General features: G+C 39.7%; 1 protein-coding gene across 2 annotated transcripts in view; it reads right to left on the bottom strand.

Annotated features, from left to right (window-relative positions):
- Positions 1-12509, bottom strand: part of si:dkey-33c9.6 (active breakpoint cluster region-related protein) — a 16154-nt gene extending 3645 nt beyond the window's left edge. The window contains exons 1-16 of one of the 2 annotated variants that reach the window (XM_052153282.1): positions 12426-12509; positions 12132-12244; positions 11853-11957; positions 10636-10899; positions 6588-6695; positions 6457-6511; positions 6295-6347; positions 6062-6199; positions 5829-5944; positions 5555-5711; positions 3126-3251; positions 2711-2786; positions 2543-2638; positions 2354-2425; positions 1905-2002; positions 1688-1792 (exon numbers count right to left, since the gene is read on the bottom strand). In XM_052153282.1, coding sequence (XP_052009242.1) covers positions 1688-1792; positions 1905-2002; positions 2354-2425; positions 2543-2638; positions 2711-2786; positions 3126-3251; positions 5555-5711; positions 5829-5944; positions 6062-6199; positions 6295-6347; positions 6457-6511; positions 6588-6695; positions 10636-10899; positions 11853-11957; positions 12132-12244; positions 12426-12483 — 1740 coding nt within the window. In that variant the 5' untranslated portion in view covers positions 12484-12509. The remainder of the gene's footprint in view (positions 1-1687; positions 1793-1904; positions 2003-2353; positions 2426-2542; positions 2639-2710; positions 2787-3125; positions 3252-5554; positions 5712-5828; positions 5945-6061; positions 6200-6294; positions 6348-6456; positions 6512-6587; positions 6696-10635; positions 10900-11852; positions 11958-12131; positions 12245-12425) is intronic. The other variant, XM_052153290.1, reaches the window with a different exon arrangement.
- Positions 12510-18248: the final 5739 nt, after the last annotated feature.

Genomic DNA, 18248 nt, shown 5'->3' with positions numbered 1-18248 from the left:
TGTTGTTTTTAAATGCTACAATACTGATTAAAAATCAAGAAAGTGAAAAAAAAAAAAAAATCTCCTTTTGTGTTCAGCATATAAAAGAATGTCATATGGGTTTGAAAATACATTAGGATGTGTAAATAATGACATATCTATTCCTTTAAACCAGGGATGTTCAAAGGCCGGCCAGTGAGAATTTGGCCTGCTATGGAGAAATGATAAGAAATTCATATTCTAGACACTGAATATCACTATAATCACATACAGCTACTTTTTGCAGCACATCGTCCCCACTAGTGGGTTGTGTGCTGTGCTGTCGCCACCAGCTTCACCCACTGGAAGAGGTCAACAGGAGTTTGGAATACCCCTTATTTTCAAGGATGAAGCACCACGCAGAAAGAATGATGCATTTATCAAAGGATTGGCATCAGGTTACACACTTCACTCATGTACTTACTATGATTTAAACATTTTATAAGCTAACATTAGTTAATACATTATGAACTAACATGAATAAACAATAAACAATTGTATTTTTATACATTTACATTGGCTAAGATTAATAAATGCTGGAAAATTGTATTATACATTGTTAATGATACCTAATGCAAACCTTGATATAAAATGTTACCCTGTAGTTATCATACTTGCAGTTTCCATGACCTCATATTAACTGAGACATTGTTTTTTTTTTTTTTTTGTACTTCTAGAAAAAGGTTGAAAGGTGGTTAAAATAAGGAATTAAAATGGTGACTTTTCACAGCACCTAAAATACACACATTCCTTTATGCATGCATGTTAACCTAACATCTTCATGTTGGGGAAAATAGCTATTGGACAAGTTATTTGTCATCTACGGTATTGGGCTTTCTATTAAAAAAAATCTGCTCATCACGTTTGCAGTGGTTCTATGGATGTTTAAATGTTATGACAGTTTTCACACCGGGGACCCATTTTCATGATTTCACCTAGAGCCCCAGAAACCCACGGGCCGGCCCTGAGTACAGGTGAGTAAAAGAGATTCAGATACCTCGCATCATATAACTGAGTAGAGCTGCTGTTGTGAAAGCGGCTGCACAGTCCACTTACATTTTATTGAGTGCGCACAGAGACGGGCAAACCGAGCATACTCTCCCAGAACGTCCTCTGTAGCACTGGGAAGTATTATGTAATTATTTGGTTCATTCTGATGTTTCGTTGAAACAAGAAAAAGGATTCACAGCCTTCCCAGTGCCATTTGAGTGGTGACATACTGTAGGATAGAACGCTTAAAACACTCACACATCTGTGCCTCTTGCAATCGCTCTGCTTGCACATTCGCATCTAAATAGATAGTGAGTGAGTGTAATATTTAGTATAAGACACTAATCACTGTTCCGTTATAAGTGTTTGTGATGCCCTCCTCCTCGTCGCAGTGTTCTTCAGTGTTTGAATTGAGAGGCGGCTGAGACAAAGCTATCATACAGCCTAAGTTGACCTAATATAGTTGACTGTTGTGTTTTTTGAAGCTTGACAGCCCCTGGTAACTGTGTACTTTCACTGTATGTAAAAGAGCAGCTTGGACATTCTGCTTTCTGAGGTCACCCCATAAAAAAAATCAAATGGGTTTCAAACAACAAGAAGATGAGTAGATGTTAACAGAATAGACATTTTTTTGGTGGAAAAAAGCAAACAAAGTAGAGTGCAAAGTATGTGAACTCACTTTTAACACAGCTCTGCCCAAGATGTCGTCCTGTATGTCAGTCTCAGACTGAGATACAAACACTAGAAACAGCTGCTGAGCTCCGTCCACTTGAAACAGTAGCTCCTATACATAACACAAACTGGTCAATTCAAATTTGTTCAATTCAATTCAAATCAAACACCATTGACTGCACAATCTGATTTCTAAAAATGGATAATGGTTGCAGGCCCCTCACCTCATCCCACTGTGGTGTCAGGCAGGATGTTGAAAGGCAGGTTTGTTTTTGTCTGTCATAAAACTCAAAGCCGTCAACTTCCACACAAACGTATGTACCTGCAAACACAAAAGTGAATAAGACAGGTCAATTGAAAGAAATACTCAAGGCTTATTGGAAGAAACATTTGTTTCTTGCACAGGCATGCATCCTATGGTATTTTAATTGATAGATGTTCATTAATGGACTGATAAATGGCCATCGATTGTGCTTATTTGTTTTGTCTTAGGCTCATTGAGGTAAATTATTTCTTTGCTTGTTGTGTTTCTATGGTGGCATTCTTTGGTGAAGGCAGTACGTGCTTCGTGCTTCACTGTATATGCAGATCGCATTTGATGAGTTTGTGGGTTTGATTCATGGCTCGGAAACGTCTATCCAGCTACAGACAAAAGCGACATTTTGTCACTTACTACTCTGGTGTTGTAGACCACACGCCGAATGCACCATCACATATAACCTCCCACACACTCTTGCACACTCATCTGTGAAAGACATAGAGAGTACATTTGGTTACTGTTTAGAGGTGTGATGGTTATGGCAAGTAAGAGCAATTGTGAAAGCAATTTTTATTGTAAAAAAGACAAAAAGAGGAGATTTACTTGTTTGAACACAATGAATTGGAGGTTGTTGAGTCATTCTGAGTTTGATACAGGAACCAGTCACAGACAGCAGGTCTGGAGGAACCGTCTCATTACCTATGAAACAAAGGTAGTAATCATGCAATTATTCTACAGAACACAGTCACATGCAGATGAGGACAAACTTACTTTTTCCACTCTGTTTCTCAATGGCCTCTTTCCAGTCCTCCAGTTCATATAAAGAATACAGGCGGATCGTGTGACTCTGGAAACAGAGAAAATTTTATTTACATAAGCAGATGAAACAAATGCTAATCATTGGTCTCTATTTAAACAAAGTTTGTTGAGTTTTTCTTTCTAAAGTTTCTTTCACAGCCTGCTAAACCATTCTAGAAAGTTGTCACTGTTGCCTTTGGCCTACTCACTGGGGGTATTAAGGCACTATTCTCTGTAAAGCTGCTTTGGAGCTATGTGTATTGTTAAAAGCTCAATTCAAATAAAGCTGAATTAAAACAAATAAAGAAACGTTGAGTTTCAGTGTGTGTGAGAATAAGGGAGGATGTTCAACGGTTCTTGTTCTTGTTGGACAGTATTGCGGTCACACCTTTCCACTGGTGCTGTGTAGATCTAAAGTAAAAGATGGTGTGTGTGTTAAGAGCCAGAGCTCACACTCTTCGAGCTTCCGCCTCAAACGATCAACTGCACGTGAGACTGACCCCTTGCTTCCTTTCTGTAACAAACACAGACACAGTTACTGTTGCTAGTTATCTAAGTTGGGACTTTCCATTGACTTTTGTTGTTAAATTAAGGAAATTATAACAAACCATAGACTAAAACCAAACCCAAACCCATAAAGTACAACCTTTTCAGCAAATGTGAAATGCTGAGGACGTCCTCAAAATGACTTTTCTTTTTTTATTCAGTGATTTTATCTGTAAATTTTTTGACCTTAAATTATACTTTTGTCACAGCTTTGTCTGGCTCCTCCATACTACTTGAGTGGTGGTGGTGTAGTGGGCTAAAGCACTGAACTGTTAAGCAGAAGGTTGTTGGTTTGAGCCCCACAGTCACCACCATTGTGTTCTTGAGCAAGGCACTTAATTCCAGTTTGCTCCAGAGGGATTGTCCCTGTAATAAGGGCACTGTAAGTCGCTTTGGATAAAAAGCGTCTGCCAAATGCATAAATGTAAATGTATTGGGCAGTGTCAGTAACTACAATTACAGGACAATATTTACTCTCTGCATTTAATTCTCTGGGGCACTTTTTACCTTTATGAGGGCAATTTTTTTTAGCTATATAAAAATTAGAGCTGTAAAAATTAACGTGTTAATGCATGCAATCGATTAAAAAAGTTACACGTTAAATTTCTTAATCACGATTAATGCATTTAAAGTTAATACGGCAAAAAATCTGCAAATAAATCATGAACTGGTTTGAAGGGTAGATGTATTGCACACAACAGTGATTCAGTGTCAGTGACAAAGTGATGGGGAAAAGAGGTCTTGATGCTATCTATTGTACAAAAAAAGTCCAAATGGGACTTGTGACAGAAAATATTTTCAGCCTAAGTGAGATGCATTTTAATTAACACACAAGTACGTCAAGTCTTAACTATCACCAAAGTGCAAAATGAGACGATTTTGTCAGCAAGCTCTTTTCATGTGGAGTTCAAAGCAGCACTTACCGCTGGTGTTTACACACTGATGCAAATCGTGAACACGGCTTCACGATAGCTGTAACAAAGTGGATGGCCACAGTCTGCCAGCTGATTTAAAATGTAGATGATAAGAATTTAAGAGATTTAAAGCCCGTTGCAATGAATATGCAACCTATGTGGGGACTGGTTCTTTCAATTACTCAAACTCCCACTTAGACTGTGGGAAACATTTAATGTTACTTGAATTGGTGCTATTTTAGTGCATTTCTATCTTTAAAGAAGATAGAAGATAATGTTAATGAAGAATTATATTGTTACATATTGTTTTGTTTTCTTTCCTATATATAAATGCACTTTGACAGGAAAAGTATCAAATATCAGCACTTTCAAAATCTGCAATTAATCCCGATTGACTCTATGGATGTTTTAAAGTTATGAAAATGTTCACATCAGGGGGCCCATTTTCATGGTTTCACCTAGAGCCCCACAAACTCATGGGCCAGCCCTGAGTATAGGTAAGTAAAAGAGATTCCGACCATTCAGATTCAGACACTGTACCGATACCTCACCTCATATATCTGAGTAGAGCTGCTGTTGTGAAAGCGGCGGCACAGTCCAATACATTTTATTGAGTGCGCACAGAGACGGGCAAACCGAGAATACTCTCCCAGAATGTCCTCTGTAGCACTGGGAAGTATTATGTAATTAATTGGTTCATATTGATGTTTCGTTGAAACAAGAAAAAGGATTCACAGCCATCCCAGTGGCATTTGAGTGGTGACATACTGTAGGATAGAACGCTTAAAACACTCGCAAATCTGTGCCTCTTGCAATCGCTCTGCTTGCACAAGCATGTCTGAATAGATAGTGAGTGATTGTAATATTTAGTATAAGACACAAATCACTGTTCCATTATAAGTGTTTGTGACGAGGAGGAGAGCATAATAACCCAATTGTGTGATCAACTGTGATTCAAAATTTTAATTGACTGACAGCACTTACAAAATCTATATTGTGAGTCATCTTTTAAGGTTAAATAATTCTATTTAACAAATTTGTTAACATTAACAAGATAAAAATGCATAAATAGGCCTACAATAAAATATTAAGACCTATATAGAATGTTAAAAATAAAAAAACAGAGGAATTTATTATGAGGGCAAAATTTGCCCTAACATTACAAATTACGGCGGCATTTGTGTCACTTTAAATGGCATTTCTGCCCCAACCCCCCTTAAATTCTGACCCTGCAAATGTTATGACTACGCTATGTGGCCAGTGCTATTTACACAGATGCAAATTGTAATTCCGTTAAATTATTTGTTTCTAATTTGTTTAAATGACTAGAATGCCCCACATCATGCTCATGCCTTACCATGTGTTGTTGGAGTGCTTGTTTGAGCTGGTACATTTTGGCTCTGGTTTTGCTGATTTTCATTTGGCATTCTGATGAAGGCTGCAGTTCAGCTGCCCACTGCAGCTTCAAACCAACCAATGGCAGGTACCAGCAAAACCTGTACTGTGCCTGCCTCCTGTACATGTACACACACATAAACACTCATACTATACATGCTAATAAGAATTTCCAAATTATGACATTTAAAGTATGTGGTCATATGTTCAGTGAGTTTTGATTGGTGGAAACTCACCCTGCATTTGTCAGTTTGACACACAGCAGCAAGTCCGTGTACAGGAAGAGGTGCCTCAAACTGTGCCCACTTTCACACACATCCACCACAAACCCATCACGCATCAGTTGACGTCTCTGTAGTGTGCACATGCACACAAAGATATGAATAATTATGATTATGTTTGAATATTCATATTGGCTTCATATATAAATGTTATTGATATAGATGCCATGTAAGGCGTGTGTGGGTACCTCTCCTCTGCTAAGCATGACAGCCCTTTTACAATGTGACCTTTCGTTGACCCCAGACAGGAAGCTGCTGGAGAGACGAAGTGCTTCCTGCAGTGAGACACTGTCAGGGTGATTGGGGGGCGTGTGCTTCAAGAGGTCCTAAGGAGGACAGAGGAGAACACTGATAAATCCATGACCATGAATGAATATTTATAAATACATGTAGGGAAAAATGATCTTGAACAGAATCTCACATGCAACACGAGGGTGGTTTTCATCACTCTGTCTAATGGTTTATACAGAAGAGCTATGGAGTGGAAAGAAGGGATGAATGAATTAATGAATTAATTAATTAATGGAGAACCCCAGAGATGTATTAAAATTCCATAATAGAATCTAAAAAGTGAACTGTTTACCTTCAAAGGTGTATTTAGTTTTGATATTGTCTGACCCTTTAGATGACATCATACTCTAAAAGATAAACAAATGAAGGTGTAAAGTTTCTCAAACAAAAAGTAGAAATAACAACAATGAAAGAATAGAAGACCTCTGCAAGTGTCCTGAAACGTGCGTCTGACTGCATACGCTTCTGCACAATCTTCACTGCATTCTCATAATTATCAATGAAGCCCCGATACACTGCTAACTGGTTGACCTACAAATTACATTAAAATAAAGACACCAAAACATTTATTAACATTTCTGGGATACATTTATTATATAAACTGATGAAACCAAAGGTGTACAAACATTTTTAATCATTATTGCTTCAAACATATTCACATGAAGATTATTACACCAAATGTAGGGTCAAGAAAGAATTTAGCATGATCAGTTATGACAAATGTGTACCGCTAATTGTTTTATAACATGACCAGTGCTGGGTAGTAAAGGATTACATGCAATCTGTATTATGTATTCAGATTACAAAAAACAAGTATTTGCAAAAAAATTACAGTTACTTTTTATGGCAACTGCAGAATTTTTTTTAATTTAGTGATCCCTGTAGTTATTTTTCTTTTTAAATATATATATATATATATATAATATATACTAAATCATCTTATAGTTAATACAATTTCTGTAAGTCTTAGAGTGTTTTCTTAAGGAGGTTTTCTTAATAAGGTATACATGCCTGATACGAGCCATCAGTCAGGTGGCTATAATTACACTTAAGATGGAGCGGTAATTCACACATAAGTGCCAAACCGATTGTATTAGTGCTGTAAAGTTAGTTCCCCTTCTGTCACTCACTCGATGTTGTGTCGATGTAATGAAATTAGGGATCACTCTTGGGAGCCCCAAAACACCTTTAAATCTTTGAGAAAAGGCCAATGAGAATTGGCGAGTAGAATTTGCATGCCACTCCCCTGGACATACGGGTATAAAATGGAGCTGGAATGCAGAGTTCATTCAGATTTATTTTTTCGGAGCAAAGTGAGAGAGTGTGTATCAGCGATCTGAATAAACTGCTGTTCCAATTCACCTCTAAAGAAGTGTTTGCTGTTGGATATAAGGTGCAGTCCAGCTGCTTTCTCTCCATCTGCACGCTTAGTGCAGAGCAACGCCCCTGGGTGCTTCGATAATGCTAAAAGAGTGTATTTCTCCTCTAAAGAGTAACATTTCCTCTATTAGAGCAAACACATTGAGGTTGAATGTCAACCACAATGCCTTTCCATTTCGGTGTAGTTCCTGGGTGCGGTCATTACCGCCTCTGACGGCCACGATTGCTGCCTTACGTGTCTGGGCTGTAATCACATTTAGGAAGTGTTCATTGCGAGAACATGACCACGGCAACGTTGTGGTCGCGGTGTTCCTTCTTCTGGGGGAAAGCTACTTCATCTGTCCCCTATGCTGGTCCTTCTACCTACGGGTATGAGGCCACCCCGGTTGACACTGAAGGTGATTCGGGGGCTTCTATGGGTACGGTTCTGCCAGGTAATATTCCGCGGACCGCTCATTCTCCAGTACGCTCGTTTGCTCCCGTCCAGTTCTGGGATGAGAAAGGCAGCTCGCCTCAGTGCCAGCCTACTGTCTCTTTCGGAGCTCGCAGGTTGGATGAGATATCGATCGCAGCATCTGAGAGTACCTTGGTGATGTCAGACACCGAGGACTCAACCAGGCTGGTGCCTTCGGGTGTGCCAGCTCAGTCTGGCTCAGTCTCTGCAGACCGCACATTCTCCGGGACGCTCGTTTGCTCCTGTACTGTTCTGGGATGAGAAAGGCAGCTCGCCGAGGATAGTTCTGATCCCGATGTGCAACAAGAACTGCGCAAGAATCTCGCCCTCTGGCAGACAATGTCCGCTCTTGTGGTCCAGGAGCACCACCTGTGGCTCAAGCCGAAGGGAGGCAAGGGTTTTACAGCCCTTACTTCCTCGTAGATGAAGGGTGGTGGGTTGCAGCCAATCCTGCATCCGGCATCAAGATTGGTTTGTGGCGGTAGACCTGAAGGACGCGTACTTTCACATCTCGATTTTACCTCGACACAGACCCTTCCTACAGTTCGCGTTCGACGGTCGTGTGTATCAGTACAAGGTCCTCCCCTTCTGCCTGTCCCCTCACATCTTCACAAAGGTCGCAGAGGTAGCACTTGCCCCGTTAAGGGAAATGGGCATTCGCTTACTCAATTACCTCAACGCTTGGCTGATTATAGCGCCGCTGACTCCAGAGGAGGAGGTGACAGGCGAGTTACGACATGCGACGAGAGCGTAAACCGCCATGGCGGTTTATATAAGCCACTGTCGCTGTGTTGTCCCCAAACAGAAGCTTGCCCACTGGGTAATGAACGCCATCGTGTTGGCTTACCAGGCCCAGGCCATGCCAGACCCTTCGGGTAATAAGAGCACTACAAGGAGTCTGGCATCTTCGTGAGCACTGGCCAATGGCACCTCTCTAGCAGACAACTGCAGAGCAGTGGGTTGTGCAACACCCAATCCCTTTGAGTTTTTACAATCTCTGGGTTGAGCCAGTTTCGTCCCTTGTTCTTTCAGGTGCGAACAGGTACGTTTCGTAATGCGGGGCAGCTGGCCGGGTGTACCACTTGCGTATAGCGCCTTTCCCCTAGACGAGGTGAAGCCGTGCGCTCTTCTCTCATGCGCGTTCACAAACCGTGAACCCTGGATGTCCTCCTGTGTCTTCCGCGGCATGGTCTCCCTTTTGTAGACTTGCATCTCCCTTGGTCAGAGCCCTCTTTGCCCCAGTCGCTGTGCTTGAAGAGCTCCTCCCCTTTGAAGGGCAGGACTTACCACCGCGCCTCTTCCATGTGCGGCCTTGAGCCCATGTGAAGTATTTGCCACATGTTTACCCCCCCTTCGGGTCAGGGTGTGGTCTCTGCTGTGTTTTTTCCCCCTGAAAGAATAGGAAAGGAAAAGAATACCTTCCCCGGCGCATTTTATGAGCATTTAAAGGCCTCAGCTGAATCTAATACTCTGTGGAGAGAAAACTTAGAGATAAAAGGCTGCGGCTGGTGCGTACTAGATACGTACACTAGATACTGTATGTCTTTCCCGATGAGGGAAACTACACTACCTTTTTTGAGGCATCTGGGGAGGCTACGTGCAGTCCGAGTGCTTCTGTTCCTACACTCGCGGTAGCTTGCTTACACTTGCATCGGCAGTTCACGTAACACAGTTCAGCCATTGTGTCGTTTTGTATAGGGACACCTAGAGTCACTACATCGTCACAACGTCGAGTGAGTGACAGAAGGGGAACGTCTTGGTTACTGTCATAACCTCCGTTTCCTGATGGAGGGAACGAGATGTTGTGTCCCTCTTGCCACAAGCTGTACTACACCCCTGTAATGTCTGGGACCTTGTCTGGGCTCCTCAGCACAAAACCTGAATGAACTCTGCATTCCAGCTCCCTTTTATACCCGTATGTCCGGGGGATTGGTATGAAAATTCTACTCGCCAATTCTCATTGGCCTTTTCTCAAAGATTTGAAGGTGTTTTTGGGCTCCCAAGAGAGACCCCTAGTGTCACTACATCGACACAACTTCTCGTTCCCTCCATTAGGGAAAAGAGATTATGACAGTAACCGAGACGTTTTAGTTTTGCAAACTGCTTTTGTACTCTGCTTCAAAAATGTACATCTATGCCCTTTTGCAACAGCATTTGAAATTTTTTTTTTGTGATGTTGATTCACAAATATAACTGATCATCTGTTCCCACACATGGAAGGTGCTTGTAATGCAAAATGGCCAGAGTAAGAACATTTTAGTTACCTTTTTTATTTTACTCAGTAACAGGCAAATAGAGAGTACAACACACACACACACAAATTATATTAATTCTCATATTTTGACCCATTAAGTATGTTTTCTTTAATGCGTTTAAAAAAACATTAATTCAAAATGGTATCATTACTTCTGAGCTTATTCTTGATTATTTTATGTGACATGCATGTTACATAAAATAATCAAGAATAAGGTCAGACGTCATCCAAAACTAATCTCTTGACATAATTCACGAGATTACGTTACTGACTTCAATTTTAGTCACGTCATTTGTAATTGAGTACCAGATTACAATTCAGAAGTTATCTACACTGAACATAACCAACACATATTTGGATACAAGGCTAAAAAACAAACTCACAAACTTTAGAAACAGGTCTCCTACGGACAGCTGAGGGTCCATCTGGAACAGCTGCATCACTGAATCTTCCTCCATCCTCAGGCCTTGTTGTAAGGCGAGGTCCTGATTCAGCCCTCTATCAGGATGCAGCCTAGACCTAAGGCTTGTATAGAAGTCTTTGTGCAGATCTCTAAGCTCAGGAACTTGATAGAACACTGTCCGAACCTGCTCAGTGGACAAAACAGGTTGAGAGGTACCTGCTGTTGCCTTCAGAGCTTTCATGGGCTGGAGAGAAAGAGATAAAGAGAGAGAAGGATTAGAATTTGAATTGTTTCTGTAAAATGCATTAAATAAAAAAAAAATATTATTAGACAAAAAAATCTCACAAAAGTCTCACAAAAATCAAACATTCTTTTCAACACATTTCTATCATATCTAATAAAAGTGTTCACCTCAACAGTTTGAAGATAAAGCAGTAGCATTTTATGTTGTATAACAGTGAAAGCTTTTATGTTGTATTAAAGCAGCTTGTTAATTTAAAACGCCTGCCCCTTTCCTGTGCAGAACTGGTTGAGAAACATGATATTTTCATGAGTGCCTATTCTGAACCGCATGTCAGCATTATGTCATCCTGGATTTTTTGGACACTCTATAGTTTAATAATAACCAATAAATGTCAGACTAGAAAGGGAAGCAATACTTCGCAAAGAGAAACAGAAGTAGCCCACAGGACGTAACAAATGGAAAGAAGTTTTTATCTAAATAATGTGTTTTGGTGGATATTTGCATAAGAAGTAAAACACAGATCGAATTGATCTTGAGAAGAAACATCCTCTTGAAGACAACAAAGGCTGCATTCACTCTAAGACACATTTGTTTGTATGTAGAAATCAAAATTACAACAGATGAATCTGCTTTAGGTGGTTGAAAACAAAGCATTACATTCTGAACTAGACTGGAAATGACTGGGGAGTAAGACTTTTTGTTTTCTTCTCATGTGAGAAAGCAGTATAACAAAGGTAGCTCTGTAGGATATTTTGCTGGCTTGCTAATCTAGGCTAGAAATAACAAAATCTTTTTTTTGTTTGAGCTCTGATGTTAATTCGCAGTGGGTATGTCTTCACACCACCAATGAACATGGAGCTTTTAAATTATTTTTGAAAAGGCCAGAAGGTAATGTGAATAAATATTGTCTGTTGACAAATTATTAACATATACTAAGTGTGTGTGCACATTACTGTGAGTAGTGTCTCTAGCTCCATCAGGTAGATCTCCTCACTGAGCAGAACACCTTTCAGAACCACCAGTCTCTTCTGAAGCAGGTCATCTGGGTTACTGGGTGTCTGGAAGAAACAGTGGTCTCAGGTCTCAAAACTAAGCAGTGACCATATCACTCAAATAACACCACTGAGTATAATCTCCAATCAACAAACAACATAAGCAAAAACTCATAGATCAGTCACAACAGTTTATTAATAAATCCTCATCTAGTGTAAAAGTTTGCCTTGCAGACTCACTGGAAATGATGGCAAATGTGGTTCCGTCTGCAGAGGGCTGTGAGAAACCCAGTCTGTCTCCTCACTGAACACATCCTGTAATAAGGCAGAATCCACCATCTCATCCTCTGTTACTGTCAAAAAAAGCATAACACCATATACAACGACATTAGAGTAGTTGACCTGTCAACTGAGCACAAAGTGGGTTTTAATCATTTGATTATTGTGAAATTATTGGTCAAGAAAAAGTTTAAAAAGTCAAAACTAACCAAATTTTTTTTTAAGAATATATACATTTGGATAACACTGTTTTACCAGGTGAGAGGCCATAGGACCTGAGATATTCCACCACTTCAGTGTAGAGCTCCATCATGCTCGGAGTGTGACTGTGCACTGAGCTACCGCTGGTCTTTAATGTGTATCCTTTTGCTTTTACACGTTTACTGTCGTTTGTGGTGTACAAGCTTGCATTCTTCCTGTTTCGTAGAAAGAGCAAAAAGAGATGGGCCAAAGCGGGGAGGAAGTATAGCGTTGGTAAAGTGGGACAAATCTATTGTCAAAGTGGGACATTTAAATATTTTTCCCTTGTAGACAAGCTAGACAGTGGCATGTACTTGATTATAGTTTATATTATTTTGTTTGCAACATAGGCTAACATAAAAAGGAAAATATCAACATTCAAGTTGATTCAACAGTGATAAAGTGATGGCAAAAGGAGCTCTTAATGCTATTGATGTACAAAGCAAGCCCAGATGGGACTTGTGACAGAAAACTTATTTTTTCAGCCTAAGTAAGTTCACAGTATGCTTTCACAGCTTTGCAAAAAAAGATTCAAAAAAATAAAAATACATCGCTGGATAAAAGCATAAGAAGAGAGAATTAGGCCAAATTTTCTGCCACTCCCTCAGCAGCTGTGTTAGAAGCCTCATCGCAGTTGTTGTAACTGATTTTTTGTACTTATTCCAGGGTAATATAATACAAATGCAATGTTATAGATTGACACTAAATATTTTTAAAATTGGAAATATAAAAAAAGTTTGCTACATTTACGTTGTTCAGAAGGCAGAAACATGTCATAACAGCTCTGTGAAAATGGTCCATTGACAAATTCAAATATATTTTCTAAAAAATCTTTAGAGTCAAATAATTTCATATTGTTTAATAAAAGGTTAGCTTATATAACTATGCCTTTTAAATGGGGTTTCTTGGCTATTTGAAATCTTTTTTTTATAATTGGAAGGTCAAGGGACATTCCAATTATATCACAATCAGAATCAGCTTTACTGCCAAATATGCTTACAAATACAAGGAATTTGTCTTGGTGACATGAGCTTCCAGTGTACAATACAAACAATACCAAAAACAGCAGCAAGACATAGGTAATTAAAAACAAAAAATAAAGAATTATACATATACGTACATACACTCACCTTCATACATACCCACATACATACATGTAGTGCAAATCTATTACAATCTGTTATTTAAAGAACAACAATACAGTATATTATGTACAGAGCAATGTAAGTAATGGCAGAAGTGGATATGTTGGATAATATAAATAGACTTAAACTGTGTATTGCACATAATTATTGCTCAATGGGGCAATTTAATTGTTCATTAGATGAATGGCCTGAGGGAAAAAAACTGTTCCTGTGTCTGACGGTTCTGGTGTTCAGAGCTCTGAAGCGCCGGCCAGAAGGCAACAGTTCAAAAAGGTAGTGGGCAGGGTGAGTGGGATCCAGAGTGATTTTCCCAGCCTTTTTCTTCACTCTGGAAGTGTATAGTTCTTGAAGGGGGGGCAGGGTGCAACCAATAATCCTCTCAGCAGACCGAACTGTCCTTTGTAGTCTTCTGATGTCTGATTTCGTAGCTGCACCAAACCAGACAGTTATTGAAGTGCAGAGGACAGACTCAATGACTGCTGAGTAGAACTGTTTCAGCAGCACCTGTGGCAGGTTGAACTTCCTCAGCTGGCGAAGGAAGTACAACCTCTGCTGGGCCTTTTTCACCATGGAGTCGATGTGTATCTCCCACTTCAGGTCCTGTGAGATGTTAGTGCCCAGGAACCTGAATGACTCCACTGCTGCCACAGTGCTGTTTAGAATGGTGAGGGGGGACAATGTTGGGGTGTTCCTCCTAAAGTCCACAATCATCTCCACCGTTTTGAGCGTGTTCAGCTCCAGGTTGTTTTGACTGCACCAGACAGACAGACGTTCAATCTCCTTCCTATATGCAGACTCATCATCATCTCGGATGAGGCCAATGACAGTGGTGTCGTCTGCAAACTTGAGGAGATTGACAGAGGGGTCCTTGGTGGTGCAGTCATTTGTGTAGAGCGAGAAGAGTAGTGGGGAGAGCACACATCCCTGGGGGGCACCAGTGCTGATGGTACAGGTGGTGGAAGTTAATTTTCCCTGCCTCACAAGTTGCTGCCTGTCCGTCAGAAAGATGGTAATCCACTGACAGGTTGAGGTGGGAACAGGGAGTTGGTTTAACTTAGTCCGGAGAATAGCTGGGATGATTGTGTTGAAAGCCGAGCTGAAGTCCACAAAAAGGATCCTTGCGTATGTCCCTGGTCTGTCCAGATGTTGCAGGACGTGATGTAATCCCATGTTGACTGCATCATCCACAGACCTGTTTGCTCGATAAGCAAATTGAAGGGGGATCAGAGCCTTCCTTGACCTTTGCTTCCGAAAGACACGGCACACATCATCTTCACAGATCTTGAGTGCAGGTTGTGTAGCAGGAGGAGGGAGGAGGGGGGTTGCAGGAGGTGTTAATGTTTGTGTGAAATGAAGGTCCAAGTGCATGTGGGGTGTGAAATTGGGCCTTTCGAATCTGCAATAGAACACATTCAGGTCGTCAGCCAGTCATCGGTCCGCCACAGGGTTTGGGGTAGGAGTCCTGTAATTAGTAAGTTGTTTCAGAACACTCCACACTGATGCAGGGTCGTTAGCTGAAAACTTGTTTTTCAGCTTCTCAGAGTAGCTTCTTTTAGCCACTCTGATTTCCTTATTCAGTGTGTTCCTGGCCTGATTATACAAGACTCTATCCCCACCCCTGTAAGCATCCTCTTTGGCATGCCAAAGCTGTCTGACTTTTCCTGTGAACCATGGTTTATCATTGTTGAATGATAAAAATGTCCTAGTAGGGATGCACATACCCTCACATGGTCGGGGAGTTAACATTGGTTTTACTATATTGTATTAACGGTGGAAGCCATAGTTTTAATTTACATTTTTGCATTTTCATTAATCTCCACCTTTTGTATGTCCTTGAGCAAGGTACTTAACTCCAGATTGCTCTGGGGGGGATAGTGTGCAATGTAAAATGTCTGCCAAATGCGTAAATGTAAATGACTCTAAATAAACACGCTGCAGCGATCTCACTGTTCTGTTTGTTAGTATTTAATCAGGAGTGCAAATATAATCTAAAACTATTTGCACTTAGCCCAAAGAAGATGCTTTTTGTTGCCTCTGGCTTAAGATTATGTAATGTTTTTTTTTTTTAAATATTAGTGTAAAACATTTTGTAAACACGGGGAAAATCCTCTAAAAAAAGACAAACACAGTTTGGTGTCTGAATATTTTGTAGGCCTACTTTTGATCGCAACAGCTCAAATATAAATATAAAATATCAGAAAGCAAGGAGCACTTTCATAACAAAAAAGGTGCATTTGCTCGGCTAAAACAAATCATCAAAAAAAATTTAAGGCTACAGAGATAAAAGAGCAAGTTGTTTTATATTTTTGTTGTTGTTTTATTTGGTTTCGATATATCTGCACACTGTATGCCTTCATTTTAAATAGCCCTGCACTGAAGACGTCTTCGAACTCTCTTTTCTTGTTTCCTTGTGCTGTCCCTATTTAACACTGCCACCTAGTGCTAGATAAATACCCTTGCAAATTCTTTGTAACGAATGAGGACATTTCGTCAAGTACTTTGTAACTCTTTACGAATTGTATGATATATAATTCATATGATTATTATTAAGAAAACCGAGGAATGCCTGCTGCGTAAAAAGCTGTTCTTACATTTATCTACACATTTCAAATATGCCAGTTAAATAGCATCTTAAATCAGTATTCATAATACAATTTTACCTCACTGGCTGTCATCTCGAAAATATTATTATATATAAGAAATAAAAAGAAATAGATTTTTTTTTATTAAACAATGCATTTCAAAATCATTTGATAATTTTCTTCTATATATTTTAGAATTGTTTTTCAAAGCCCGCCTCTCAGTGGTCGTCTTCCTCTCTGCACAGCTCGAACGCATTCCCAAAATGCGCTCAAACTGCGTTTCTCTGGACAGCCTGGAAGAGGCGCTGACGTCCCACCCAAACATAATTCAATTCTATATTTACAGTTTCCTTATTGCTGATATTCATATTTATATTCCATTATTACAGTGCTTGTTAAACAGCACTGCATTGATGTTTTGCAAAAAGTTTGCTAATTCAACATTTAAATTAGACCTCTCTTGCCCACATTGATGTTTACTGTAATAGGTCGACCAACTTTACAGTAACACTGTAACATTTGTAACATTACAGTAGCATCAGCTCTCTGTATGTTAAATTTGAAGAATATAGCCAACATTGATGGGAATTACTAAAGATCAACTGTTTGGAGGGTTCATTTTTCATTTTCTTAATCCTCTAAAGTAACATGGTAACCAGTGTTCCTTTTGTTAGCTTTTATTCAGTTAAAAAAATTAAGTAAGCCAGGCAAATAAATGAATTAATTAATATAAAGATAGACTTATATTATACATACAGTATAGTAGATGTATATGATACAGTAGATAGATAGATAGATAGATAGATAGATAGATAGATAGATAGATAGATAGATAGATAGATAGATAGATAGATAGATAGATAGATAGGTGGATGGATGGATGGATGGATGGATAGATGGAGAGAGAGAGAGAGAGAGAGAGAGAGAGAGAGAGAGAGAATGGTGGAGAATAGAAACTTGACCACCTGCTAAAGAAGGGAACTGTAGGTTACTCTAAAATGACAGCATGTCTCATTGATATTTTTAAATAATAAAGAGACTACAATGAACAATTCTTAAAATGTTTGCCTACCAGTATTTGCAAGAGTTAATGTGAAAATAAATCAAATCTCAAACCTCTATGCTATATATAAGGTCCATGAGATTATTATATATTATCTAGTTAATGAAGAAGAAGAATGAGTGATGAATTGTATTGCATAAGCTATTAATTGGCAGAAATTACCTTCATATTGGTACTATGGAGTATATTTTTATTATTAACATGATCATTTACTGAATGTAGTAACTGTAAAAAGAATGTGGTTTGTGTAATAACATTTTATGATATTTGTAGATAGCCTTTGGCCCAAGAAAGCTGGGATAGGATCCAGCAATACCTGTGACCCTACGTGTCATGAACCCAGTTTCCCAGCAGTCACAGCAGCTTCCAAACATGGTCACCCGAACTCAAACTCTCATACACCACCTTTATCACAGTAAACCTGCAACTGTCACCAAAGTTATCACTCCTCCCTTTATAAGAAACCTGGTCACGTTTAGTCACTGCGAAGTCGCCACCCACACGGACCATCGCTATGCCCGATGCCCATGCCTGACAAATTCTCAGGTGATGTTTCTCAGTGCAAAGGCTTTTTGTTCAATGCTCCTTGTATTTCTGCAGTCAAGAAGGAATGTGAGCCTAACAACATTGCATGTTTTATGAATCTACTCAATGGAAAAGCCGTATTGTGGGCATCTGCCATATAGGAAAAGGGAGGAGAATCTGTTTCCTCGTATCAGCACTTCACCGAGCTATTTAAGCGTGTGTTTGATCATTCACCTGATGGCAGAGAATGGGGGAGAAACTCTTAGATCTCACTTAAGGTAATCGCTGTGTCATGAAAACACCTTGGAGTTCAGAACAATCGCCGCTGGAAGTGGTTTTAATGACACAGCGCTTAAGTCCATATTTCATCAAGGTTTAAATCCAGAGATCTTAACCGAGCTGGCATGCAGAGATGAACAACTTTCCCTTGACTCACTCATTGATTTATCCATTTGTCTTGATCTTCTGCTGTTGAATCGTCCTATGCCTATTGTCAAGAAAACATTGCAACCTCCTAACGAAA

Source organism: Xyrauchen texanus, chromosome 2, assembly GCF_025860055.1.
Source record: "Xyrauchen texanus isolate HMW12.3.18 chromosome 2, RBS_HiC_50CHRs, whole genome shotgun sequence".
In the NCBI taxonomy this organism is placed as follows: Eukaryota; Metazoa; Chordata; class Actinopteri; order Cypriniformes; family Catostomidae; genus Xyrauchen; species Xyrauchen texanus.
Note: the sequence above shows the minus strand (reverse complement) of the source record. Positions and strands in the feature narration are given on the sequence as shown.